The sequence below is a fragment of the Trichosurus vulpecula genome, chromosome 3, assembly GCF_011100635.1.
Source record: "Trichosurus vulpecula isolate mTriVul1 chromosome 3, mTriVul1.pri, whole genome shotgun sequence".
In the NCBI taxonomy this organism is placed as follows: Eukaryota; Metazoa; Chordata; class Mammalia; order Diprotodontia; family Phalangeridae; genus Trichosurus; species Trichosurus vulpecula.
Genome location: NC_050575.1, coordinates 119,131,025 through 119,146,476, shown reverse-complemented (window position 1 = coordinate 119,146,476; position 15,452 = coordinate 119,131,025). Strand labels below are relative to the sequence as shown.

Genomic DNA, 15,452 nt, shown 5'->3' with positions numbered 1-15,452 from the left:
ATTAGCTTCCACTTGCCCAAATGTAATTTTTAAACAATTATTTTTTTCAGTGAGATTTTGTTACTTCTTTTTCCATTTGGCCAATTCTCCTTTTTAGGGAATTCTTTTTCTTCAGTGAGCTTTTATAACTCCTTTTCCATTTGGCCTATACTACTTTTTAAAGAGTTCTTTTTCTTCAGTGAATTTTTGTGCCTGTTTTGCCATTCTGTTTTTTAAGGTGTTATTTTCTTGAGTATTTCTTGTGCTTTTTTAACCAAGCTGTTAATTCTTTTTTAATAATTTTCTTACATCACTACCAATTTTCCCCCAATTTTTCCTCTACCTCTTATATCTTTTTTTAACTTTTCCAAGGAGTCTTGCTGGCCCATGATCCAATTAGAATTTTTCTTTGATGCTATGTTTGTAGCTGTTTTCACATGGCTGTCTTCTAAGTTTGTGTCTTGATTTTCCCTGTCACTACAGTAGCTCTGTATGGTCAAGTTCTTGTTGTTGTTGTTGTTGTTGTTGTTGTTTGCTCATTTTTCCACCTTGTTTTCTCAGTTGGAATTTTATGTTAATGTTGGGCTTTGTCAGGGTGTGCCTGGGGGCAGGGTTTGGCAGAGTCTTAACTTCAGGCTTTTTTCCACTGCTGTTTTCAGAGCTAGTGCTGGGAGTTAGGAAGTTTTTTTGTTTGTTTTTGCTTCCAAGGTGTTGGGATCTGGGGAGAGGTGTAGGCACTGCCCCCCTGGTGTATACTCTGGTCCTTACCTAGGAAGGATCCCTGATCCCTTGGGATTACTTTTTTTTTCTTTTCTTTCTTTTTTTGTCTTGTATCTTTAATATATTATCTGGACTATTGTAGAAGTTAAATAAATATTTTGGAATAAATGAATAACAATGATGTACTAGTTGTATTCCCCATTTGAGAAAAGGTAAAAAGACCTTAATGATGAAATGATAATGCATATATGATTTTGCAGACCCCTTAGTATATTTCCCTTGGGGCTTGTGGTTTGGGAAAGACTGACTTAGAATATTACCTCTCTCAGGGAGATTTGCATCAAACCCTTCCTAGAGACTACCAGCTAAAGGGTTGGAGAGAATCTATGAGGGGAGGGGAAGCTAATATTTCACTGTGTCCATGAGCTTTCCTTCTTGCCCCTACAGTAGCCTTATTAAGAAGTTCTTGTGTATGAGTCTTTATGAAACAATCATTAATTAAGGAATAATTTACAGGAATTAAAAGCGACAATTTCATTATACCTATTTCACACACATACATACAAAGTAAACCACACAGTTATATATACATATATATATATATATTTGTATATATGCATGTATGGTATACATATATAGAGATACACATATTTATACATATGTAATTGTATATATTACTTTATATATGTATGTGTATATGTGTGTGGGTGTATATATATGTGTGTGTGTATATATGTATATATACACATATGTGTGTGTATCTGTGATATCACAGAGAACATTAGAGAAGTAGGTTTTAGACAATACATTGACTTCTGAAAAATCTTAGATGTCACTGAGAATAAACTGCCAAGAGACTGAAGTGATAAATACCAGAGTTTCAACTTTTTACAAAGTATTATTTTTTGTCATTGAATCTCACCGTGAATCAAGAACTGAAGTCTCAATGTCATGACTGCAGTATTTCACCCTCCTCTGCCTCTTCCACCTGCTCACCCTTCCTGTCACCTTGAGCTGTTACCTTTCCCTCAGATCTTCCATCAGGACACCAGCTGCTGGCCAGCTGTTGGGGCAGTGGCAGGGTTATATATAGTCCTGCCAACTCTGTGACATGGAAGAGGGGCAGTTTATGCTGCTGTAAGCTGAGCTCAGCCTACCTGTGGCCCCCAAAAGCTAAAATGGTCTCAACAACAGAGTTAATGGGGAGAAATTCTGGTTCTCCAAGCTGTGATTTCAGAAAGGGCCTGTAGCAGGTGTAAAAGAAACAGATGGCTAATGCAAATCAGCAGTGACCTGGGAGATATTTACACTGCCTTAGGAGGGGGAAAATAAGGAGCTGTGGTAATCTAGAAAATCTTCCTAGTTTTCTAGTCCCAGCCTTTCTCCTCTAGATATACCCCCTCCTCCTTCCTAGCACCCCACCCTCTTCTCTAGAACTCCTTCTATGAGGGATGCCTCCATGCTAGAAATATCCATGGCTTGTGCTTGCCAGCCAGTCACTGGTAACTCATTACTGAGACATAAAAGGTGTGGAGGCAATCAATCAGGACTGTGGCCCCTCTGCATAACACCCGTAATGCTGACTTATTTTGTTGTTGTCCTGGAAAGCAGAGTGCTCCCTGGAGCAGGGTTGTTTTAGTGTAGGTCTAGTAGGTCAGCCCACTTTCCCCTGTTTGGGGGGTGTTGTGTTAGGGTCAGTGTGTGTGTGTGGGTGTGTGTGGGGTGTGGTGTGGGGTGTGTGGGTGTGTAGTGTTTGATATGCTTCCCTAATGCAGGAAATAACTGATGGATCAATCAACAATCAAGAAACTCTCACCATGAATAGGAGTGACCAGGAGACTACACTAAAGCAAGGTATGTCAAGACCAAGGAACAGCCTGACTATAGCAACCTCCAATTTGAGGCCATGGTGAGAATGTAAGATTTGGAATTTGAGGTTTTCTTTTGGACTCTGCCACTCACTACATAAGTGACCTTAGACAAGTCACTTAACCTTGATGGACCCAGGTTTCCTCATCTGCAAAATGAAGAGACTGGATTAGATGACCACTAACATCTCTGCCAGCTATAAATTTGATCCTGCCATGAGCCTTCTTCATGCTCCTGGCAGAGTGGGGAACCCATCACCCCTACTCTGTGAGCTCTCTGAATGCAGCATTTCCTTGTTGAGGCTGTATCCCCCTTTTTATTTTAAACCATATGTGTCTCCCCTGAGCCTCAGGTCTTCCGTTATGCTAGTTAAACATGCCAAATAAAGACTTCTTGCTTTGAGCATCACTCTCTGGCCTAACTCTTCAGCAAAAGCCTCTTAAGTACCAAAATAGCCTCAAAAGGCTGGGGCAAGAGCCACTAGGTCCTGCTTCTGACTCTGATTTCCTCTTCATTTCAATTTCTATTTTCCCCTATGCAGACCAAAGCTCAATGAAGAATCAACCAGCAATCGAGCTGAACCACTGATCTCCATTAAATGGATTTCTTCTCTCATTATTTCTAATATTCCTAATCATAACAGCTCCCATTGCTCTAGCTCTCTGAGGTTTACAATGTGCTTTCCACACAACAATGCTAGGGGGTAGGTATTTATTATCCTGATTTTTCAGATGAGGTTAACAGAGGTGGTGAAGGTACTTACTTAAGGTCACATCACTAGTAAATATCAGAACCAGAAAATGAAGCTATGGGTCCTGCCTCCAAGTTGAGCTTTTTCTACTCTGTTGGCTGCCTTTCATAATAATAGTTCACAATTATATGGTACTTCAAGGTTTAAAAAGCATTTTCCTCATAGGCAGTCCTTTGATGGAATAAGTACAAATATTTTGCCATTTTATGGATGAGAAGATTGAGGTTCACAGGGGATGAAGGAACACAGCTTAGTATAGGAGCATATGAACTGAAGGCTCTTAATTTCAAATTCAATGCTCTTTCTGCTATACAAGGCTGCCTCTCAAGCTTAGAGGATTTAACTAAAGTGAGAAATATATAAAATGGTCTTATTTGATTGAAGTCTTAGATTCCTCCTGAGGACTCTTATATCCTTTGTCTAAGCTTAGAGGCTTCAATTAGGTTGGTGGTCTAGAGCTTATCTCTTGGGGTCCTCAAGTAGAGATGGATATATCTAATAGCTATACCCTGAGGGTCTTAGAAGTAGTGTTTCAGTTAGGCCTGGAGGAGAGAAATGAAAATCTATAAAGTTTCTATTCTGTCAAACTTGTTTATTACGATACAACTAAAAACATAACAGCTAGCTATGTTGATGTTCTAAAATATGGTGTCAGAAGGGCACCTAGAATGTTAGAAGAGCTGAGAAGTTTCTAGAACTGGAAGGGTTCTTGGAATACAGAATGTTAAAATATCATATGTTTGAGCTGTATGGTATAATAGGAAAGGAACCATACTTCTAATGTTATCTATTCCAATGGGTCAGAACTATAGTAGTTCAATTAGGGTAAGTTTAGAGTGGGTTGATCTCTCACAGGAGCACAACTGGGGGCAGAAAATATTCTGGAGAGAGAGGCTTAGTGAATGATTTCAAAAAAGATTTCAAAAAAGATGGTTCAGAAAACAATAATTTTTATGAGGCAGATGATAAAATGCACTAAAGAAATACAACACATAAGTATGTGTTAATGATGAAGTATGAATAGACTAACTGAGGTTGAAAGCAACAAAAATAAGTTTAAGGATTATGTAGGCAAAAGGTACAGAGATTTGGAAGGGAGCGATTGAGTGATGGGAATGAATTAAAGATGAGTGGATCCGTAGGAGAAAATGCAAAAGTATGAATGAAGAAAGAGAGAAAGAAGTATTGTAGGGATTTTGGCTAGATGGTGAAAGGAGGCTATGAAATGACATCAGTAAATCACAGAGCAAGGACTTGATTTAAAGGATAGGGTAAGAGAAAGTGGGAGGTAGTGAAAAGCATGGACTGAAAAAGAAAGATAATAAATTTGAGAATTTCTAAGAGAAAGAGTCAGGTGAAGTACTGAGTTGAAACAGAAATCAGTCAAACAGATGCAAGTGGGAATGAAGAAAGACACCAGTGATTAAAATATTCTTTCCTTCCTCACAAAAGGATACCTAAAGACAGTGGCAAAAGTTGCAACTAAATGAGACAAAACAGGACTGCAGAGAAAAGGGAGAGGAGGAAATGTACAAATGAAGGGGGAATGATTGAGTCCCAAGGAAATCATTACTAAAGTTTCATCCTTTCTACTTCAACCTGTCTTTTTTTAAGATTTCTTCTTTTTTTAACACTGAATATTCTAAGGGCTTTTTCATTTTGCATAATTTATGTTCTAGGGTCTCTTCTGGCTTCAACAGTTATAGAAATTCGTGAAATCATAGATCTAAAACTGAAAAGCACCTCAGAGGTCATCTAGTCTCCAGTTTTACAGATGAGGAAACTGAAATCCAAAGATCAGAGGAGCAGATTTAGAGCTGGCAGGGATGTTAGAGGTCATAGGGCACAACTCTCATTTTATAGATGGGGAAACTGAGGCACAGGAAGGTTAAGTGATAAGCCCAGGGTCATATAACAATTAAGTGGCTGATATAAGATTTTAACCCAAGTCCTTATGATTCTAAGCCTCGCTCAGAGTCACACAGGTAGTAAACATTAGAGGCCACAGGCAAGATTTGAACATAGGTACTTTGACTCCAGAACTAGTGATCTTTCCATTACACCATGATTCATCATTTGTCTATAATTCTACAATGAAGAGCTTTTAAAATGCATTGTAAGGAGTAGGCATCTCATGTATATTTGCCAAATGAGTAAATGAATGAAGCAATACAGTATAGGGCAAAAAGTAATGGACTAAATAAGCATTGGGAAATTTGGCTTTAGGCCCTAGTTCTTCAACTAACTGTATAACTGAGCAAAATATTTCTCTCCTTCCCTAGTTTCGTCATCTGTAAAATGAGGGGATTAGTAGATACACTAGACAACCTCCTCCAGATCTAAATTTGTGAGCCTTTCCAATAAGCCGACCAAGAGGGAGAGAATTAAATGTGAACCCTAAAAGTATAGACAAAGGAGAGATTTGGATGTGAGAAAAATAGGAGAATGATCCATTAAAAAATTTAAGGCTTACTAATTTTGGTTCTCATTATGATTCTACATTGCCCAGGTAAGACCAGGTGATCTATTGTGGCTGAGTAGATATTAAAGTGGATACAGCTAAATCTGAGAGAGATGGTAAAGAAAGTGAAGGAAAAGTGAGCATAGAAAGTGATAGCAACAAATTGTATTTAAATATCACTTTGAGGTTTAGAAAGTGCAACTGACCCGTGAGGTAGATAGTAGAAGGATTGTTAGCTAGGTGGCGCAGTAGATAGAAAACTGGGCCTGGAGTCAGGAAGCCCTGAGTTCTACTCCAGTCTCAAACAGTTACTAGCTGTGACCTGTGTGACACTCTCAGCAAATCACTTAACGTCTGTGGATCTCAGTTTCCTCAATAGAGATAAAATAGCACCTATTTCATAAAATTGTTGTGAGAATAAAATGAGATGATATTTGTAAAGTTTAGCAGAGTGCCTGACACACAGTAGGTGCTTAGTAAAGTTTTATTTTCTTGTTATTTTATAGATTGGGAAACGGAGTCTAGGAGAGGTTATGTCCACAGATACAGAGATAGTCAATCTTAGAACCAGGATTTGAGGAGAGATCTTTTGACTCCAAGTCTAGTACATTTCCTGATATTTTATACTGGAGTGTAGAGAAAAGGAAAAAGGAGAATCATAAAAAAATCAAGGAGAAATGAGGGTGGCCTAAAGAAACCCATGCATGTTTTGTCCCATTTAGTTAAAATTTTGGTAAAGAGGTTGGGTTGGTGATAAATGGCATCAAGAATTCAGAGGGATATCAACAATTTTGAAGCAGTGATCAGGTGAATTAAAGAGGCCCCAATAATTAGAGAAAGGGGAAAAACATTTGAAGGGTTTTAATGGCTAGGAAAGGGGATTGATAGGAGATTTAGTTTGGCTCAATTCTAGATGGAGCTAGAGATAGAGTTTTTCTCTTCCTAACAGCAGTTTATTTGTGTTTGAGGGGACACCCAGAAAGATCAAGAGAAGAACTTGAATCAGAGAAAACATTTCAGACAGTCTTGATTGGAGGAATTTAGAAAAAGAGACTATAGATACACACACATACATACACACATGTACATATACATCCACATATGTATATGTACATATGTGTATGTACGTGTGTGTGTGTATCCCTGAAAATCACCTACCAGATATACAAGATGAAACAAGAATAGGAGGCCTTTGCTTAGTAGAATAGAGAAGGGGGTTGGGGAAAATGAAAAGGAATTTCATGTAGGTTGTAGAGGCATGAAAGAGTTCATTAATTCAGCACAGAAGCATCACTAAGTGAGATATGACCACAGAATAAGGAGGAATGTCAAGAGGTAATATGAGACTTATCAACCTAGAAGAAACCTGGTCAAATAGACAGCCCAGAAATGAAGTCTTAAAATAGTGGGATAAAAAAAATCTAAACAAAACAAAACACTAAACAACTCACCTAGAAGCAGATGACTTGAGTTAGGACTAGGTTCCACTTCCTACTTCTTATATGGCTTTGGGCAAATCCCACTTAACCTATCTAGGCCTCCGATTGCTAATTTCTAAAATCAGAGGACTGGAATAAATAATCATTGAGTAAACTTTCTTCTCTAATATCCTATGAGCCTAATATTTTATGGGAAGGACAGCTGGTAAAGGGCTCTTGTGTCTTTTGTGGATATACACTATTGGCCAGAGGCAAGATATCTATGTTCCCTCGGTCTTTGAAGGCCTTCCCCAGGCTCTGCCTTCTCTGAATTACATAAACTAAGCCTTTTCTGGGAAAGCACATCTATAAATGGACTGTGTCAGCATATCTGAAGAATGGGGCACAGAGACTCAGAGAGGCTGGTTGCACAGAATAGTGGAGTATTGTTAATGTATAAAGAAGAGACTGAGGGAGGCAGGGGTGAAATATTTGGGAGAGATGAATGGACCCAAGTAAGCCAAAGAGAGGCAAGAAAAAAATCTTAGAATCAAAGATGTATAGTTACATAACTATACATATTATATATAAACTATATATATACATATAACTTCTAAATATATATAGTTGGTTAGTTAGTGAGTTACTTAGTTAGAAGGAATCTTGGACATCATCTAATTCAATTACCTCATTTTACCTATGGGGAAAAAAGAGGACCTGAAAAGAGGAATTGAATTATACAATTATAGCTTGAGATCTGGAAGGGATAGTTGAAATTATCAAGTTGCTTAAAACCCTCATCATACAGATGGGAAGACTAAGGCCGAGAGAAATGAAAATGATTCACGGAATAAGAAGTAGAAGGTAATTTAATAGTCTAACCTATTTATCCATTGTTGGAAGGCCCTCAACAGTAATTATAGAAGTTAGTATTGCCCAAAAGAAGCAGCTATCAGAAAACCACAAAGAAGGAGGTGGTATCTTAACACATGACCTTGAGCAAATTATTTAACCTTTCTAGATTTCAGTTTTCCCATTTGCAAAATGAAGAGATTGGACCTATCCTTTTCAGACCTAAATCTATGATTCTATACTTTCAGCTAGGTGGCACAGTGGATAGAATGCTGAGCCTGGAGTCAGGAAGACTCATCCCCCTGAGTTCAAATCTGTCCTCAGGCATTTACTAGTTGTGGGACCCTGAGCAAGTCACTTAACCCTGTTTGCCTCAGTTTCCTCATCTTTAAAAAATTTCCAGATGCCATCTAAGCATTTGGAGAAAGAAATGCAAAGCACTGTAGTATCTTTGCCAAGAAAAGTCCAAATAAAGTCATGAAGAGTCGGACACAACTGAACAACAATACCTTCAAATAGAGATATTAAAAACACCATTTAAAATTAGGTGAAAGAGATCCCAACAAAGGTAGTTATGGGGAATCATGTGAAGGGTTAAAGAGAGAATAAGAAGGAAGAAGAGAAAAAGAAACAAGAAGTAGGGAGGAAATGATCTCTGGGGTCTTTCCTGGCTCTAAAAGTCCTATGATCCCCATGATCTTAAGCTATGAAGAACAGATGTGGAAAGATGTACAACAAATTGTAGGAAGAAGGTACTCTAAGATTAAAGTTAAGATGAGTAAGGAAGAAATGGTTGACAAGATGAAAGAGTGAATCTAGAGAAAAGAAAAAAAAAGATCAAGGAAATAGAGTTTAGAAAGAAGAGCCTGGTGAACAAAAAGATGTATGAGTGGTAAGTTGAAAGTTTGGATAGGATAGGGAGGTCAGCAGAGGGTGTGTGTGTGTGTGTGTGTGTGGGAGAGAGAGAGAGAGAGAGAGAGAGAGAGAGAGGAAGAGAGAGAGACAGAGAGGGAGGGAGGGAGGGAGGGGGAGAGAGGGGATGGAACCCTACTGGAAGGCCAAAGTGATGAGGAAAATTAAAGGGCTGAGATGTGTGGTTCAACTTCAAACAGTTCAGAAGAAGGCTAGGTTAAAAGATGGAGCAGGCAAAGGCTTCTCACCTGAGTCTCTTAGAGTGGGGAAGGGTTAAGGGGAAGTCGGGAGAGGGGCAGACAGACCTGCTCTTGTCTGCCTCACACCCTTTTCAGGAATTTCACACCCAGAGTAGAAACTGATAAATGCTGAGCTCTGAGCATCCCAGGAGCAGGCATCCAACATTAAAAAGCTCTTGGAAAACCAGGAGAGAGGGATGACAGGGACATTGCTGAGAGCCTGGAGTGGAGAAGGGCTTCTTGGCCAGACTTAGTCTACTCTAAGCTACAGAGCCTTAAAACAGCGGGGGGGAGATGGGGAAAGGGACTGGGGGTGGGAGACGTGGGATAGTGAAGGCAGGTTTAGGGCTCAGAGTTGGGGTATTTGCAGCCTATAGGACGCAAGGCTGGTAAAGATAACTAAATGTTGAAGGAAAGGAGAGGTAGGTCAGAGGAGGGGTTTATCCCACGAATTCGAGGGGGGAGGGGACTCTAGGCATCAAAAGAAAAAGGTGGAGAGTGTACTTGGGGAAACACAAAGTTATGTCCTGGCTACATAGGGCAATAGGGGGACAACCCCTCCTGGGGGTGGCAGAAGGGTGGGGGGAGAGGCCATAGCTGAGACTGCCAGTATTAGCCTGGGGTGGGGCAGGTGGAGAGAGGTGAAAGCACAAGATGACTGGACCTTGAGGGGACAAGAGGGATGGATACTGGGGGTGGGGGGTGAAGGAGAGAAGCAGTTCTATATTGGGGATAGGAGAGGAAGGGGAAGCTGTTGGGGGAGGGGGGCAGATGGGAGAAGGGAGGGGCAATGTGAAGTCCTAGGAGTTGGAGGGGGGAGGGGGTAGAGGAGCTCCCGGTGAATCCGGGGCAATGCTGGGGTGAAGGGCAAGATTAAATTGGGGTGCAGGGATATCAGGGAGTCGGACTCTTCGGTTCTTAGACGATAGGTGGTCACTGCGGCGAGCTCAGAAGGTGAATGGGGAGGGGGTGGCACAGGGCGGGGGGCGAAGCAGAGTGGGTCCCAGGCTGAGCCGTGGTGGGGGCGGCGGGGCCGGGGAGGCGGTGCGGGGGGGGCGGTCCAGGGCCGATCGGGAGGCGGAGCCCGGGAGCTGGGGGCTGCTAGAAAGCGACTCACTCGGCTCCTTCCCTTCCAGCGTCCTTGTTCTCCTCCAGTCTCCGTCTCCACCACCGTACCCACCTCTTGGTGCGCCCTCCCGGGCTGCAGCTCCGCGGCCCCCTCAGGCATGGCCGACCCGAGCAGCCCCGGGCTCGGGCTCCGGTGGCAGCTGCGGCTCCGGCTCCGCCTAGGCTCGGGCTCCGGCCGCTCGTCTCTGCTGCCGCCGCCTCCCTCCGCTCCCGCCCCGCTGCTCCCTCTTCTCCTGCTGCTGGCCAGCGGGCCCGGCTCCTCTGCCTCCAGGGAACCCGACAGCTCGTGCCGGCTGAAGACGGTCACTGTGTCCACGCTTCCAGTGCTACGGGAGAGCGACATTAGCTGGAGCGGCGGCCGGGCCGGAGCAGGAGCCGCCACTGCTGCTGCCGCTGCCTCCGCAGCCGCGGCGGCGGCAGGCTCTTTGGGCTCAGGAGGCTCCGGCTCTGGCGGCCCGGGCAGCCCCGCAGAGTCCCGGCTCCTGCTCTTTGTGCGCAACGAGCTGCCCGGGCGCATCGCAGTGCTGGACGACCTGGACAACACGGAGCTGCCGTTCTTCACTCTGGGTAAGAGGCGGAACCCGGGGCCGGGGAGGCATAGAACAGTGGGACCCAGGGGTAGGAGTCTGGAGCTCAGTCTGTCTCCCTCTCACTGGACTGTCTCTCTGGGATGTATCTCTACTGGGCATCGTATTTCGGAGCTCAGACAATCCCCAGGGCCCGAATCATCCGCTAGAGAGAGAACCCCCCATTAACCCGCGTGCATCTCTGGCTTGGGGCCCGAAGAGTTCTCCCAGGGCCCCAGGGGGCGTGGGGAGTGAGGTACTTGCATTGGATCTGGAGACCGTCCTGAACGAGACTAGAGAGACAGGAAAAGAGTTGGGGGGTGGGGGGCGTGCGGCTGTGATCAGAGGTAGATGGGAGGTAGGGGCACCCCTTCACAACCATCAACTCTATCAGGGGACCAGCACACAGGTGGTTCGAGTGTGCTCCGGGAGTGGGAGCAGCTGGAAGCAAGGTGCCGGGGGAGGGGATGGGGGATGACAGCTTGTGGATTTGGGATTTTGTTCCCTTTGGAGATTGGGATGAGAGTTAGTGGAAGCCAGATTTGCTACCTAGGGTACCTCAGGGTTTGGGATCAGTGCTAGGACACCTGGCTTTGGAGCAGTGGAGATCCAAACAGAGCAGAGTGCTTCTCAGGGCAAACTCCCAGGCACAGAGGGCAAGGAAAAGAAGGCTCTCCCCCTATATTCCCCCCTCCGGGGCGCTGTCGTGCCGAAAGAAGAGTTTAGAAGACGCATGCACTAGCTAACTATGTGTGTTGGGGGAAATCGTGGAAATGGGGGAAGGCGGAATAACCCCTGTACTGGAGCACCTGACCTCCTTTCCTCGCCCCCTTCCACTTTTCAGTAACGGAACCTCCTGCTCCAGGGATTTGGCACATCGGGCAGATCCTTAATGAAAAATGTTGTCTAGATTATGGTCTTTTTACGATCTGAATGTGCCCAGTATAAGGATGACCCTGTTGCCCCTGGAAATCGCGTGGGGGAAAGGGCAGAACTTTAGTGTGGGGTCTGTCTCCAAGTAGGCGCTGACACAATGCACTAGAAAGTCTGGTCAGTGGCATTAGAACCCCCTATTTCTTGTCTGCTTATGCCTTGTCTCCCGATCTCCACTCCTTCCTTAAGGCACAGCTCCCCTGGCTTAGCACTTGATTTTCTGCAAATAATAACTTGCAGGGCTTGAAAGAATAACAGTGAAGGGAGAACTTAATCAGAAAGTTCCGGGGCAGACTGACGCCTGCTCTGTTTGGCCGAGTCCCCGAGGAGCGTTCCCTTCAGGGCTATCGGAAGAGTGGCTGGTTTTCCTCTTTGTATCTTAATTATCTAGAGCATTCCAAAATGTTTTTTTTTTTCTACTCTCCTTCTCTCTAGATGTCTCCCCATCCCTATCCATCCACCCATTTAGACCCACGAGAAAGATTTATTAATAGAGTCTGTCCAATGAGACACAAGCTCACCCTTGTGCTACTTATCGAAGGACCCCTCCTCCCTTGGTCTGTCCCAAATTCTCCTCAGCCCTCCCTGGGAGGCAAGCGAGGTGAGATTCTGTTCTGGATGCAGACGGGGGATTTTGGCCTGTGTTCCCTTCTAGGAAATATCTGTCAAAAGATAAAGGGACATTTTCTTCCCCTTCTGTCATCACTCAACTCTTGCCCACTTCAGAAAGAGAACTCGGAGAGATGTAGTTGAGGGGACTGAGGAAAACTGGATTTAAAGTAAGATCTATGAGTTCAAATCCCAGCTCCTTTTACTACCTATGACCTTGGGCAAATAATTTCAACTCGGAGTCTCTTTTTGCTCCTCTGCAAAATGAAAGGAATGGACTAGATAATTTCTAAAATCCATTCCAAGTCTAAAATTCTATGATCCCAAAGATGCTAAAGAATGAGAGCAGAATGTCTGAATATCAATTGAGTTCCTCTTTCCTCTGCTCTTCCCAAAGCCCTGAACTTCCTCCTCCGTATAAAAAGGCAGCAGATGGGCACTTGACACTGTTCTGATTTTCTTTCCTCTCTTAGCCCTCCAGCCTACGGTAACTAGAGTGCTCTTGGCTTCCCTGAGAGAAGGATATAGGGGGAGGTGTGGCAGGCATATCAAGTTTAAGGTTCCTTCTGGGGCGACTTCCCAGGGCAGTTTATCTTAACCTCTGTGGGAAAGCATATTCCTTCCCCTGTAGTGTCCATTCTGCCTAGAAGGATAAAAGAGTGTTGAAGGGGAGATGATGCACCGCTGTGAATTAGCTTTGTGCCCCCTTCCACCTGGGCTCTTGGAGTCCAGTATTAACTTCTTGCCACAGATAGCACAGGAAATCTGAGACTCCTAGCTCAGCTCTATGATCTCGGCAGTGAAGCAGCCAGGGTTCTCCATAGGCTCACTACTGCCCCCCTTCCCCTTCTGGTTCTTGGCTACTAAGGAGGCAAGCCCCAGGTCACTGAACTGAGGGACTCAAAGACTCCCGTAATGCCAAACTTCTTCTCCTATAGGCACCCCCCAGCATTCTACCTTTAATAGAACAGGCAGGTTATGTCACCCAACTGCACCAAGGTCTCCTGAGTCATTAAGGAGTGAGCCCAACGGATTCAGAGACCCAGATGGCAGAATTACAAGAGGGGATATGAACTACTTGAAAGATAGGAGAATGAGAACCTCAGAATCTTGGAATGGGGGAGCAGGGGAGAGAAAGCTCCTGTTTGGCTGCTTGGGAAGCTTCCCTAGACCAGACTGCACAAGGTTCCGTGTCTTGTGTTTCAACTCATGGTCAGAATTTTCTCAGAAAAGCTCTGATCCCAAGGATTGAACAGATGAAATCGTGGCATGGAAATGACTGGAAGCAGAAGTATAAAATAGAAAGCTAAAAATCCTGGATTCTCTCAACTCTTTGCCATGGGCAGTTGTATCTCTAGAATTCTTCTCTTCTCTCCCTCTAAGAATTTCTTTTCTCACTAGGAGCCTTTATAAATGTTTTGTGATTAGAGAGTATCAGAAATTGTGGAGGCTGTGAAGTATAGTTCCATTCCTTGAGGTTAACCCCCCCACCCACCTTGTGGATGATTTTCCCCTTCATCCTACTGTGATCTGTTCCTGGAGATTTGCCTGTTTCTGGGGTATGCCCTCCCCATCTCTCTCTTCTGCCCTGTGCCAGGGACCTGTGGTGGTGCTGCTTCCCGCTGGGGAATTTGGCGAGCATCGGCAGCAAGCAGATGGCTGGGGATGGATGGCAGGAGCTATGCAGAGAAACGGAGGCTTTTTATTTGTATTGGTCTGAGACTGTTTGCGGGTAAACACTGGGTGCACAGTGAGCTTTGTGGAGAGCCCTACAACTGGCTAGAAAGGGAAGATTTGGTATTCCTGCCATCCCCTCTTCCCTAGGCCTCATGGTGTTAGAGACACTTGTCTGCACCTACCTAACCATTCGATCAGTTTTCCTGCCTCTGAAGAATTCCCGTGCCTTATGTTTCTCCAATAGGAGTGGACAATTCCATTCTCTCTTGCTTCTAACCAGAGAGGAGATCTGGAGTGTATGAGTTCCTTCATCTGATGAAGTCTGTGACCCTTGTACAAGGAGATCTGTTAATGAGATGTACTAAGCATCTGATGACTCTCTGGGGCTACTAGGAGGTGGTAGTGTCCGATGAGGCTACATTTAGGTCCTTGGGGGAAATTTACTCTGTTTATTCATTCTAGTGACCCAGCATCACATTATCCAACTGACCCCCTGGCATTAAAAGTCCTCTTGGGTCCATAAGGTGAATTTAAAAAATGAGAGGATAACCTCCCCACCCCCATCGAGTATGGCTGTTTGTGATCTATAGGAGATTTCTCCTTGCACAACTGGTTTCCTCTGTAAACTGGACTCTGAAATCCTCCCTTCCTTTTGTCTCAAGATGTTCTTCCTCTCTGTCTCCCTCTGCCTAAGTGTCCTGAACAATCTACTCTGCTCTTGACTGGTATGGAGGTGAATTACAAGTGCTGTTTCTTTCTGCATCTCCCCTGCCTTCATCTCTTCCTTCTTTGGCAGGCTTGAGTTTCCCTGGGTAAATAAATGGGCCTTTCCTTCTCGGATGGGAATGATCAAAAATCAGAAAGGGATTAAGGGTCCTAAAATCCATGTTTCTTGGTACAGAAGGCCTAAAGGCAGAAAAAAGCTGTTTCCACAATAGAGAAGAGGGGGACTGAAATTCCATTAGGAAAATACAAAGCAAAGATTTATTGAATATCTTGAATGCTTGATACTGTGGGGGATACAACCCTCAATTAGGCATAGTCCTCAATATTATGGAATACACCATATGGTTAGGGAAATAGGCTTAAAAGTTAAATAACTAATGATGGGAAGAGGCAAACTATGTGGTATTCCATCAAGGATCCTTTCACTTTTTGAGGTGTTTGTGTACGTATATGTAAATGCATGTTTAATTTTAAGACAGTATAAGAGATGCCAGTCACAAGACTGTATACGATTAAGGAGCAGAGGAGCAAGCCAAATACCATTGGTCCAGAGGAGAAATCATTGGACTGAAGTGGTCTGGGAAAGCTTTATTAGAGTAAGGTTGCCTGGAC

At 43.9% G+C, this 15,452-nt stretch overlaps 1 protein-coding gene across 1 annotated transcript in view; it reads left to right on the top strand.

Annotated features, from left to right (window-relative positions):
- Window positions 1-10,427: 10,427 nt before the first annotated feature.
- ASTN2 (astrotactin 2) overlaps window positions 10,428-15,452 on the top strand; it is a 1,142,502-nt gene continuing 1,137,477 nt past the window's right edge. The window contains exon 1 of the mRNA XM_036751653.1: window positions 10,428-10,896. Within this exon, the coding sequence (XP_036607548.1) occupies window positions 10,428-10,896 (469 nt within the window). The remainder of the gene's footprint in view (window positions 10,897-15,452) is intronic.